The 12797-nt window shown below is 35.5% G+C and overlaps 2 protein-coding genes and 1 long non-coding RNA gene across 3 annotated transcripts in view; all 3 read right to left on the reverse strand.

Annotated features, from left to right (window-relative positions):
- Positions 1-1053: 1053 nt before the first annotated feature.
- Positions 1054-2198, reverse strand: LOC125469133. The gene is made up of 3 exons (XR_007251455.1): positions 1778-2198; positions 1541-1687; positions 1054-1365 (listed from the first exon to the last, which is right to left on the reverse strand). It is a non-coding gene; the product is annotated as an uncharacterized LOC125469133 (long non-coding RNA).
- A 1093-nt stretch (positions 2199-3291) lies between these two features.
- LOC103957404 (receptor-like protein EIX2) lies at positions 3292-7036 on the reverse strand. Its single transcript, XM_018649885.2, has 2 exons — positions 3717-7036; positions 3292-3520 (listed from the first exon to the last, which is right to left on the reverse strand). The coding sequence occupies exons 1-2, from the start codon at positions 6686-6688 to the stop codon at positions 3499-3501; spliced, it is 2994 nt and encodes a 997-aa protein (XP_018505401.2). The 5' UTR covers positions 6689-7036; the 3' UTR covers positions 3292-3498.
- A 2348-nt stretch (positions 7037-9384) lies between these two features.
- The window catches only part of LOC103957403, a 36601-nt gene continuing 33188 nt past the window's right edge, over positions 9385-12797 (reverse strand). Inside the window, exons 4-5 of the mRNA XM_048566119.1 lie at positions 12560-12633; positions 9385-9573 (exon numbers count right to left, since the gene is read on the reverse strand). Coding sequence (XP_048422076.1) covers positions 9471-9573; positions 12560-12633 — 177 coding nt within the window. The 3' untranslated portion in view covers positions 9385-9470. The remainder of the gene's footprint in view (positions 9574-12559; positions 12634-12797) is intronic.

A 12797-nucleotide genomic window follows, 5' to 3' on the forward strand; every position in this document is an offset into this window, starting at 1 on the left:
AAAAGGAAAGCTACCAATGGACCATCTACTTTTCTGTAGGTAGGTGTAGTAATGAAAGGATGACTCGTCACTCCAAAATAATGATAAAGCCTGCAACAATCAACACAATTCCGCGTTGATTGTTTCGTTTTGTTTACGTTTTATAAGTTTTTTTTGTTTTTTTGTTTTTTTGTGTGTTTTTTTTTTTTGTTTTTGGTGGAATTAGCAAACAACATATATGCACATAATTCATGTTCTTTGGACCAAGCTAAAAAACGCAGAAAACAACATATATTTTCAACAAATTTACATTTATTTTTCGGAATGATTGTATCGGTACATAAATGTAATTTACATCTTGAGAGAACAAATTTACATTTATTTTTCAACAAGTTGCAAACTGTCAGAATGCTTAATTCACGTTATTTAGACCAGGCTAAAATACATGGAAAACACCTCAATTCTTGAGAGACAAATTCACATTTATTTTCTAAACAAGTTGCAAACAGTCAAAAGCCATTTTGGAGAATAAGAGGAAAGATGAATGACTCCCACAACATAGATGATTCTTCTCCACTTTCGTTTGTCATTTGTCTTAATCAAGTTTCAAAGTAAATTACAAATTGAGAACAATAGAGACCTACAAACCAAAATTTACACGATATAAGTGGAAATGTATTGTCTTGACTTAGACCCCGTGCGATACTTCAAGCAAGCTCTCAAGAGTTTTAGCTATTTCAAATAATTCCACTACGACTGGGGTCTTTACAAATTTAGTCTTAAGAGTTACTAGATTAGAAGACACACAATAATTGACCGACTTATATGTATTTGCACATATATTATGGTAAATTGTTGTTAGTGAAGAATCATCACTGTCATTTGACCAAGACACTACTTTTCGTCTTTTAGCAACAGTTCCTTGCATTGTATTCACTTGAGACTGTTCGTTTATTGTGCGATTATTGTTAATGCAAGGGCTTCCGGACTCGCATGAGGAATTTTAGCTAACTTGGTTTTAGCATACAACCATATTACCGTGACGACAGTTATTTTGAAATTTACTGCACGAAATGTCAAGGCAAACATTTCATTGAAGACGACCATTTTCTTACAAATTACTGATAGTGTATTTCATTGAAATACAAAGAAAAACAAAACAAAATGCCTAGGGTGCTTTCTATGTTCAGATTCAGTACAGATCTAAGGACTCTAACACGAGGAGAGCTTGGATGTGAAGTGCAGTTAGTCTTTGCTCCGGATCAAGAGTCGAACCAAACTGACTGGCTGCCCATAACAAGGAAGCAGATTTCTCACCCAAAAGACGTCTTATGTCCTCATGTACAGTTGCCAATGAGCAGCAGCAAGAACTCTCCACATTTCAACCTAATCAAAAGCAACATGTGTTTTCTTGAGTGTGTATTATATTAGCAAAGAAAGGATCCAACCTAGGCACGAAATTTGGAAAAATAACCAAAATTTGATACCAGATAGAATTAGGCCACATTTTTAAGTTTATGATAATTATTAACCAAAAATTAGTATGAAAGTACTAATATACCCTAAAAAAGCCTAAGCGCAAGCGAGACCCCGGAATCGGTTGACGGGCTCGTGATCTTCAGAGGCTCCACGCCGAATATGCGATCCAAATTACACACGATCTCATCGTCCGAATCTTTTAGCGAGTGCCGAAACTGAATGGGCACCGCTATAAAACAATAATTAAATCAATTTCAACAATTAGAAAATTATGCAAAAAATTAAGCAGAAACTAGGAATTTTGTAATTTTCTGGTTACCTTGAAGCTCGAGGAGCGATTGCGTCTGAGAGAAGAGGTTGATGGTGGAATCGGACTCGGCGACCGATCGGAGGAAGTTGAGAAGGCCGCGGATGCTGAGGAACGAGAACTCGGAGGAACGTCGCGGAGGCCGCTCCGGAGCGCGAGCGTGACCTCGCTATAGACTCTTCGCTAGTCAACAAGTTGGCCGGATCGCCTACGGCGGTGGACGGTGGTCTGGTTCAGATTCCGACGAGGCCTTCGGTGTTATTCCCTCGCCCCATAGCGGCTTCTTCTTGTACAACGGCCCAGTCTTTTACTCTCACTCTTTAGAATTTCAATCGCTGTCCTCTGCTTTTTGCCCCGGAAATGTTCTGATCAAAACGACCACGCTTTTGGTCCTAACACAGCTAACAGACGACGACGACGTTTCGGTTGAGTTTTGTAAGTTTAGCCATTGCATGCATATAGGATGTCTCACATCCTTGTTGCCTGCTGGTCACATGAGTACCATTTTTACTTAATTACTCACTTGGAACGAAACAAGTTTATATCTCGTTAGATGAGTAAAAGTCATCAATCTAAAACATTCACACTTGTGTGTCACAAGATTTGAAATGTGCAATCCAAATACATCGTAATTAAATTGCACATTTCAAATTATGTGATACACAAGCGTATTTGGGGCCTTGAGTAAGATTAAAAATCGTTGTGGATTAATGCATGTTGTTTCTAAGGATGCTTAAGTTTGTAAGCATGGTTGCTTATGACGTATATCGTAAGCAGTTTAAGATATTACCAAAAGGATGATCTCATATTCAATTTTGTATTACTAATCAAAAGGTATTAAAAACAATAGTACACACAACCTTAAATTTTAGCGAATTCATAGAATAACAATTACATTTGGGAGTGAGTAATCATATTAAATCGTAAACTTTTAATATGTTTATCACGTCATGAGCATACAACAGATTGAAAGAAAGAAATTTGCACACTATCTGTAAAAAATATTTACAGATTAGTGTGTTACTCGACATATAAATAGATTTCCATATGAACTTAAAGTTTGGTGTCGGTATAAAGAATACGGTCACTGTAAATAGCCTCAAAAACATGTTTTCTAAAAGCTTTTTAGAGCTCATGCTTGTGTTTTTTGGTCAATTTTTGGTGTTTTGTTAATTACGTTGAAATTTCATTGCTTTTCTTTTCGTGTTTATACAACAAATTTTGTATTGAAATTAGTAACTTATAAGTTCGCAAGGTCACTAGTTGCTGTGTTCAGAGGCTTCGCAACTGCACTTGAAGTTATACAAGCATGGACATTAATAAATGATTTTTTACTAAACCCTTTTGTTCAATTTGAATATTTGCATGCTTGAACCGTAAAGAATTAACATTGATGATGTGAGATACATTGATTGAATTATCTGTCAATGTAATGTATGATGTTCTCAATGTTAACGTATCCAATCTTTTATTGAATTATCTGTCTGCTTGTTCTCTCTGTAACTTGATTAATAAGTTCTTGCAAGTTTCTCAAAGAAATTTATTGAAAATGATCAACTGGTACACTTAGTAAAAGAGGATGAAAAGAACCTAATTAACCCCTCAAAGATAATCTAAGTAACGTCATTGCAAAAACAAAAAGGCCACTAAATTAAACACAACACTTTCACTAAATTATAACTTCAAATTGCACTCCTCGATCTCCTTCTTCTCCAGTTTAAGGGGAGCATTGCTTACCAACGGTAGATGCACGAGCTAAAAAGATTAAAAAAACCACAACATATATTAGTCATAATTTAAAGACAATTGTAGAGACCAAAATGATATTAACCATGATGGCAATGATGCCATATCGTTATAGTCAGTTTTCTATGTAAAAGTGCACTTAGCCAATAGTATTAATAGACTCAAAACTGCAAAAATATTATTCATTATGTGGAAGAGTACTTACAGTTTGCCCATCAATCTTCGTCGCCTGATCAACGCCACCCTCACATAAAGCCAATCGTACACACAGTTCAAGAACTTGTAGTATGTGTATCGCCATGACTTGATGAATATCAAACTCCCACAAACTCCCCAAAATCCAACAACAAAACCAAGCGCCAAACTCAAGTAAAATCCTGTTGTTATAAGCCCATCATTCTCTTTAACTTGATCCCCAAACATTGGTTGCTCCTCTGGACTTGTTTCCTCAGGAGAGCACAACTGTTGAAGTGGAATTCCACAAAGCAGAGGATTTCCAGCAAAATCAGATGAATCATAGGTTTGGAGCTGAGTCCCCATTGGAATTTTTCCAGACAGGTTGTTGTTTGACAAGTCCAAATCACCAAGACCATATATTTGAAAAAGACTTGTTGGTATTCCGCCATATATGTGGTTTCTTGACAGATCAAGGGACTGTAAGGACTCCAACTTCCCGATCATTGGAGTTATTGGACCTGTTAAATTGTTTCTTGACAGGTTTAAGGACACCAACCCCACAAGATCAGTGATTTCCGTAGGAATCTCCCCCATTAATTGGTTACTTGACAGATGAATACACTTTAACAGCCCCAAAGTACTTTTGTATTTGGACATTATGCCTTTCCATATCAAGGATGCTTCCTCCAAATAACTTAGTCCGCCATATGAGAACAGATAGGAATGAAGGATAGTTATACTTGAACTTCCTTTTTGAGCCAAATTAGTCAAATTGTTGATGCATTTGGGTATATTTCCAGAGATGTTATTCATTGAAAAATCTAGAATTTGAATGTCTCTCATATTACACAATTGTAGTGGAATGCTTCCATAGAAATGATTAGAACGAAGGATAAGGATAACAAAATTTGGAAGTCCAACCCCTAACCATTCAGGTATCAAACCTGATAAGTTATTTTCTCCAACATCAAAAACGCTTAGTGTCGTCAAGTTCTTCAAAGATGAAGGCAATTCCCCCACAAACCCATTCTTGTTTAACTTCAGCGTTTGAATAGAAGGTAAAGAACCCATTGTGGTAGGAATTTTCCCAAAAAGAGCATTATCACTCAAATCAAGAAAGACAAGATTTTCAAAACGTGTCCAACAATTAGGAAGTTGTTCCTGCAAATTGTTGCTTGAGAGATCAAGAAAGGATAAATGACTAACCTTGTTCGGAGTCTTTGGACACATGAAAGAAATTAACCCTGAAAGCTTATTATTGTTGGAGAGATCTAGAGATATCACTGTGGAAAGGAATGAAGGGACTGGACCTTCCAATCGATTCCAACTCAAATTCACTTGACTAAAGGAAGATGAGGGAAACTCAAATCTTGAATTTGGAATTGTTCCTCTAATTTGGTTGTTGGAAAGATCTATAAAAATATATCCAGAATCCTGATGAGACAGAAGGCTCCAAAACCAACTTGGAAGGATATCAGAAATTCTTGCATTAGAAATATCAAGTACCGTATAACTTTTCTGAGTTTGAAGCCATTTTGGAAAGTGCGGACCCACCATGCAAGAGCTCAAAGATATAGAATACAATTGGAAAGGAGGAGTCCAATTAGAACTGAAGCTCAAAGATAGTGAGGTCGAGGATAGATACAAATACCTTAGTTTGGAGAGATTGGAGAAGTGGCCTTCCGAAACCACACCTTCCAAAGCATTCATACCAAGGTTGATACTCTCGAGTCTAGACATATGCCCAATGCTTTCAGGTACTGTTCCACTCAATTGATTGTCATCGAGATATAATTCTTGCAATGATGAAAAGTTTGTGAGATTAGGAATTGATCCAGAAAGATGATTGGATGAGAGGTACAGAGTCTTTAATGAGTTCTGATCAGGGCATGCAGACATTAATATTTGAACCAACCAGGAAAGTTGTCCACTCAGATTGTTGTTGGAAAGGTCCAATTCTTGCAGATTACATAACCCGGAAAAAGATTGTGGAATCCCTCCTTCAATTTGGTTAGAAGAGAGGTCAAGATGAACAAGGCTGACATTGTATTTGGATAACCACACAAATATGGAAGAAGATGAAGAAAATGGGAGTTGGTTGTCACTGAGATCAACATGAGCAAGAGATTTAGAAGAATTTATGTTAAAAAGAGTACTGGAATGAATTAGAGGAGATGGAAGACTACAAGAAGACAGAGACAAGTTTGTAAGTTTAGGGAGCTTATTAACTGCTTCCATCCAGTCTGGAACATTACTGAGATTGGTGTAACTCAGGTCCAAATATGTTAAAGCAGAAAGATGAGGCAGCCATGAATTCAGATTTTCTACATTAGCAAAGTTATTGTATCTAAGATCAAGATGACCAAGGCTAGCATTGTATTTGGACAACCAAAGAAGTATGGAAGAAGTGAGTTGGTTGTAACTGAGGTCAACATGAGCAAGAGATTTAGAAGAATTTATGTTAAAAAGAGTACTGGTATGACTTAGAGGAGAAGGAAGACTGCAATCAAACAAAGACAAGTTTGTAAGTTTGGGGAGCTTATTAACTGCTTCCATCCAGTCAGGAACATTACTGAGATTGCTTCCACTCAGGTCCAAATATGTTAAAGCAGAAAGATGAGGCAGCCATGAATTCAGATCTTCTACATTAGCAAAGTTTTTGAATCTGAGATCAAGATATTGCAAGTGGGTAAGGTTTCCGATCTGAGTTGGAAATCGACCACCAAAAGAAGCATCAGAGAGATCGAGGTGCCTTAAGTTGGAAAGAGACCCAATGAAATCTGGAACTTGGCTTCCATTGAAGTTAATCTGTGAAAGGTCCAAATATTTCAAATGCTTCAACTTAATCAGCTTGGGACTCATCATCTTACCTTGCAAATAATATAGATATGCTGTGGGCGTCCTTTCTGTTGAACTGCGTAAGCTTGATCCAAATAAGACCATCCAAGATGAAGCTGAGTAACATGGTTGGTTCGATTGCTGCAGTGGACGCCAAGCCATTGGCAACAATCTTGCTTGTGTTCTTCTCTTCCCCACGAGGAGAGGAGATCATAGTCATCCACCAGGCCTTGTTTGAAAGCAAGGAGTGCTTCCCTTTCACTCTCTATGCACCTCGTCACCACCCGATGGCTAATTGCTCTGAAATCGGCAGAAACATTATAGAATCCAGAGGATAGGGAAGGGTTGAAACATTGTAGAAAAAGTAGCACCACAATGGAAGTATGAAAGAGTTTCTTCAAGCACATGATTCCGTCATTCTCCATCTTAATTTAACAAAATCAAGGCAAAGACGATTGAAGAATGAAGAAGAAGTGTACAATCAGAATTGATTTAGGAGCACAAGGAAAGCTACGAGTGTTTTATAATACAATCCACACGCTGAGTTGTCTTGACTCAAATGGTCAAGTATGGAACACGTGTGAGTGGACCAGCTACTTTTCTGTAGGTAGGTGTAGTAATTAGAGGATGACTCGTCTCTCCAAAATAATGACAGAGCCTGCAACAATCAACACAATTACGCGTTGATTGTTTCGTTCTATTTACGTTTTAGAAGTCTTTTGGTTTTTTGTGGAATTAGAAAACAACATATATGCGCATAATTTAAGTTATTTGGACCAAGCTAAAAAATGCAGAAACCGTCTCAACTCTTGAGAAAACAAATTTACATTTATTTTCCAAACAAGTTGCAAACCATTAGAATGCGTAATTCACATTATTTGGACCAGGCTAAAATACACGGAAAACGCCTCAACTCTTGAGAGACAAATTCACATTTATTTTCCAAACAAGTTGCAAACTGTCAAAAGTCGTTTTGGAGGATAAAAGGAAGGATGAATGACTCCCACAAAATAGATGATTCTTCTCCACTTTTGTTTGTCATTTATCTTAATCACACTTCAAAGTAAATTACAAGTTGAGAACAAAAATGGCCAACAAACCAAAATTTCCACGAAGCAAGTGGAAATCCATGCGATAGTTCAAGGTTATTGACTTAAATGGTCAAGTATGGAACATGTGTGAGTGGACCAACTACTTTTCTGTAGGTAGGTGTACTAATTAGAGGATGACTCGTCTCTCCAAAATAATGACAAAGCCTGCAACAATCAACACAATTACGCGTTGATTGTTTCGTTCTGTTTACGTTTTAGAAGTCTTTTGGTTTTTTGTGGAATTAGCAAACAACATATATGCGCGTAATTTAAGTTATTTGGACCAAGCTAAAAAATGCAGAAACCGTCTCAACTCTTGAGAAAACAAATTTACATTTCTTTTCCAAACAAGTTGCAAACCATCAGAATCCGTAATTCACATTATTTGGACCAGGCTAAAATACACGGAAAACACCTCAACTCTTGAGAGACAAATTCACATTTATTTTCCAAACAAGTTGCAAACTGTCAAATGTCGTTTTGGAGGATAAAAGGAAGGATGAATGACTCCCACAAAATAGATGATTCTTCTCCACTTTTGTTTGTCATTTATCTTAATCACACTTCAAAGTAAATTACAAGTTGAGAACAAAAATGGCCAACAAACCAAAATTTCCACGAAGCAAGTGGAAATCCATGCGATAGTTCAAGGTTATTGACTTAAATGGTCAAGTATGGAACATGTGTGAGTGGACCAACTACTTTTCTGTAGGTAGGTGTACTAATTAGAGGATGACTCGTCTCTCCAAATTAATGACAAAGCCTGCAACAATCAACACAATTACGCGTTGATTGTTTCGTTCTGTTTACGTTTTAGAAGTCTTTTGGTTTTTTGTGGAATTAGAAAACAACATATATGCCTGTAATTTAAGTTATTTGGACCAAGCTAAAAAATGCAGAAACCGTCTCAACTCTTGAGAGAACAAATTTACATTTATTTTCCAAACAAGTTGCAAACCATCAGAATGCGTAATTCACATTATTTGGACCAGGCTAAAATACACGGAGAACGCCTCAAATCTTGAGAGACAAATTCACATTTATTTTCCAAACAAGTTGCAAACTGTCAAAAGTCATTTTGGAGGATATGAGGAAGGATGAATGACTCCCACAAAATAGATGATTCTTCTCCACTTTTGTTTGTCATTTATCTTAATCACGCTTCAAAGTAAATTACAAATTGAGAACAAAAGGGGCCAACAAACCAAAATTTCCACGAAGCAAGTGGAAATCCATGCGATAGTTCAAGGTTATTGACTTAAATGGTCAAGTATGGAACATGTGTGAGTGGACCAGCTACTTTTTTGTAGGTAGGTGTAGTAATTAGAGGATGACTCGTCACTCCAAAACAATGACAAAGCCTGCAACAATCAACACAATTCTGCGTTGGTTGTTTCGTCTGTTTACGTTTTATAAGTATTTTTGTTTTTGTGGAATTAGAAAACAACATATATGCGCGTAGTTCACGTTATTTGGACCAAACTAAAAACACGAATACCGTCTTAACTCTTGAGAGAACAAATTTACATTTATTTTCCAAACAAGTTGCAAACAGTTAGAATGCGTAATTCACATTATTTGGACCAGGCTAAAATACACAGAAAACGCCTCAACTCTTGAGAGACAAATTCACATTTATTTTCCAAACAAGTTGCAAACCGTCAAAAGTCATTTTGGAGGATATGAGGAAGGATGAATGACTCCCACAAAATAGATGATTCTTCTCCACTTTCGTTTGTCATTTGTCTTAATTACGCTTCAAAGTAAATTACAAGTTAAGAACAACAGGGACCAACAAACCAAAATTTCCACGATACAAGTGAAAATCCATGCGATAGTTCAAGGATATTGACTTAAATGGTCAAGTATGGAACATGTGTGAGTGGACCAGCTACTTTTCTATAGGTAGGTGTAGTAATTAGAGGATGACTTGTCTCTCCAAAATAACGACAAAGCCTGCAACAATCAACACAAAAATCGTTTTGAAGGATAAGAGGAAGGATGAATGACTCCCACAAAATAGATGATTCTTCTCCACTTTCGTTTGTTATTTGTCTTAATCACACTTCAAAGTAAATTACAAGTTGAGAACAACAGGGACCAACAAATCAAAATTTCTACAATGCAAGTGGAAATGCACGCTCCATGCGATACTTCAAGGTTATTGATAGCAAGTTCTCAAGAGTTTTCGTATTTCGAATAATTCCACCGCCACTGGGGTCTTTACAAATTTAGTCTTGGAGTTATTAGATGTGAAGACACACAATAATTGACCAACTTAAATGTATATGCACATATATTATGCCAAATTGTTGTTAGTGAAGAATCATCACTGTCATTTGTTCGAGACAATACTTTTGGAATATTTTTAAGGAAAACGGCTTCAAAATTTTGAATTTTAATAATAATAAAAAAAACATCCTATAACTTTTTTTACAAAAAAAAAAAAAAAAAAAAAAAAAAAAAAACCCTAACTACGCCCGTGCAATTGCTCAGCGTTTTTTCCCCAGATTTTGACCTGGTTTGGTACTGAGGTGATTCTGAAAAAAGCTGCTATCAAAAAAAGCTGGGAACTGTTTTTGTGTTTGGTAAACACTTAGCTTCAGCTTTTTTCACAGTTTTGGATGAAAAAAAGCCAAAAACAAGAAGCTGCAAAACCTAGCTTTGAAAAACTGGCTTTTTTTCACATCTGTTTTACATAAAAGTTTACCAAACACTCTAATACTGCTTTTTTTTTTCCTTTCAAAAGCACTTTTACAAAAAAGTTTACCAAACACTCTGCTGCTTTATTTCACAGCTGCTTATTCTCACAGCACAGCAGAAGCAGTTTTTCTTCAAAGCACAGCAATACCAAACCAGCCCACGGTTTCAAAATTTTGAATTTTAATAATAAAAAAAAATAAAAAATAAACATCCTATAATTTTATTAACAAAAAAAAAAAAAAAAAAAAAAAAACTTAACTACGCGCGTGCAATTGCACAGCGTTTTTTCCCAGATTTTGTTTGGTTTGGTGTGCTGGTGTTTTTTCCCAGCTTATGTATTTGCTTCAATGGAGTCTTTTATCCATTTAAAATGTATGCCGCAACTTAAAAAAAAAAGAAATATATATATTTATGTGGAGTGATTGATGGCAGGAGTAAGGGGGTTCATAAAAAAAAATAAAAAAACTTGCAGGAGAAGGGTTTTTTTTTTTTTTGGAAGAAAATAAAAGCATTCTTACTTTCCTAGAGAGAACTTGTGGAGTTCATTAACATAACATAAGGAACTCCAAAAAAAAACTTTGAGTTGTGAACCATATGAATTTTCAATTGCCTCCGGTTCTAATTGGTTCTTTGTTTGATTAGAAAATATAAATAATTGAAAGAGTTCAATATAAAACACTGGACCAAGAAAAAGACACTATTTATGAAACTAGACTAAGAAAGAGACTATTTATGAAACTGTATCAATTACTATACATTATTTATGAAATTGGACCAAAAACTAGACACTATTTATGAAACATGACCAAGAACTAGGCATTATATATGAAAGTGAACCAAGAACTAGACACTATTTATAAAAACTGGATAAAAAATGAGAAACTATTGATAAAATTGGATCAAGAATGAAACACTATTTATGAAAATGTACCAATTAGTATACACTATTTATGAAACAGGACCCAATAACTAAATACTATTTACAAAAGTGAACCAAGAACTAGGCACTATTTATAAATCTTGACAATAAATAGTGTAGTACCGTTTAGTTTTATAAATAATAGTATAGCACCGCAGTTTCATAAATAGTGTTCAATTTCATAAACAGTATAGTATTGTTAAGTTTCATAACAGTATAGTATTGTTTCATAAATAGTGTCTGTGATGGACGCGGGCATCTAGGCGAGTCAGGTTTTTTTTTTTTTTTTTAAATATTAAAATTATGTCATTTTCATTAAAATTTAAGTTTTTTTGTCCTCTTTATTAAAAGTTAAGGGTTTTTCATTACAGTTTAAGTTTTTTCATTGAATAAAGCTATAACATGATTTTTTATTAAAATAAACTTAACCTAAGTTCTTTTCATGAAAACTCTCATATTATTATTCATTTTGGGTCTTTTACTTTTAGCAACAACAGTTCCTTGTGTTTTATTCACTTGTGACTATTCGTTTATTGTTAATGCGAGGGCTTCCAGACTCACATGAGGAATTTTAGTTACCGTGACGGTACTCCGTAGAATGTTGTATGATTTTGAAATTATACTGCACAAAATTTCAAGGCAAACATTTCATTGAAGACGACCATTTTCTTACAAATTACTGATTGTATTTCATTGAAATACAAAGAAAAACAAAACAAAATGCCTAAGGGTGCTTTCTATGTTCAAATTCAGTACAAATCTAAGGACTCTATCACATGACGAGCTTAGGATGTGATGATCAGTTAATCTCTGCTCCGGATCAAGAGTCGAACCAAACTGACTCGCTACCCATATCAAGGAAGCAGATTTCTCACCCAAAAGATGTCTTATGTCCTCATTCATGTATAGTTGCCAACGGTTGCCCATCCCTCCCATTTACATGACCAATTAGAGGCAGCAAGAACTCTCCAAATTTCAACCTATTCAAAAGCAACAGTGTTTTTCTTCAGTGTGCATTATATTAGCAAAGAAAGGACCAAGCCTAGGCACACCAGTGTTCAGAATCCTCAAGTCTAATTAATTCCTAGCAGATGACCTCGTTACTCAATTGACAAACATGAAAATGAGCAATAGGACATAGCTTAACTAAAGCCTAGAAAAAAAAAAAATAGGAACGATGGGATTCTATTAAGAATCGTCCGATGAACAAACCTATTTTTGTCAAAACTTAACATTTACCCCAAAATTTATCCAGATAGAGCTTTAAATCACAACTCATGACAACGAGAATCAAGCAAGCAAAGAGAAATAAATCAAGACCTGAGATTCTCATCAACTTGTTTGTCCCTTATGAGCCCTACAACTTCCTCAATACCATGAAAAGCCTCAAAATCCTACACATTACACACAAGAAAACAATCGAATAATAAAAAAAACCCATCACCGCTCCGAAACCAATCATAATAAGGGGTATATTCAATTGTGATTTTGTGGGATTTTAATTCTTTTAAAGAATCTATAGGTATTCAATGATCATTCAGGATTCTAAGTTATCTTC

This window comes from the organism of the source record quoted next, unplaced genomic scaffold (genome assembly GCF_019419815.1).
Source record: "Pyrus x bretschneideri cultivar Hongxiangsu unplaced genomic scaffold, Pyrus_bretschneideri_v1 Contig40, whole genome shotgun sequence".
NCBI lineage: Eukaryota > Viridiplantae > Streptophyta > Magnoliopsida > Rosales > Rosaceae > Pyrus > Pyrus x bretschneideri.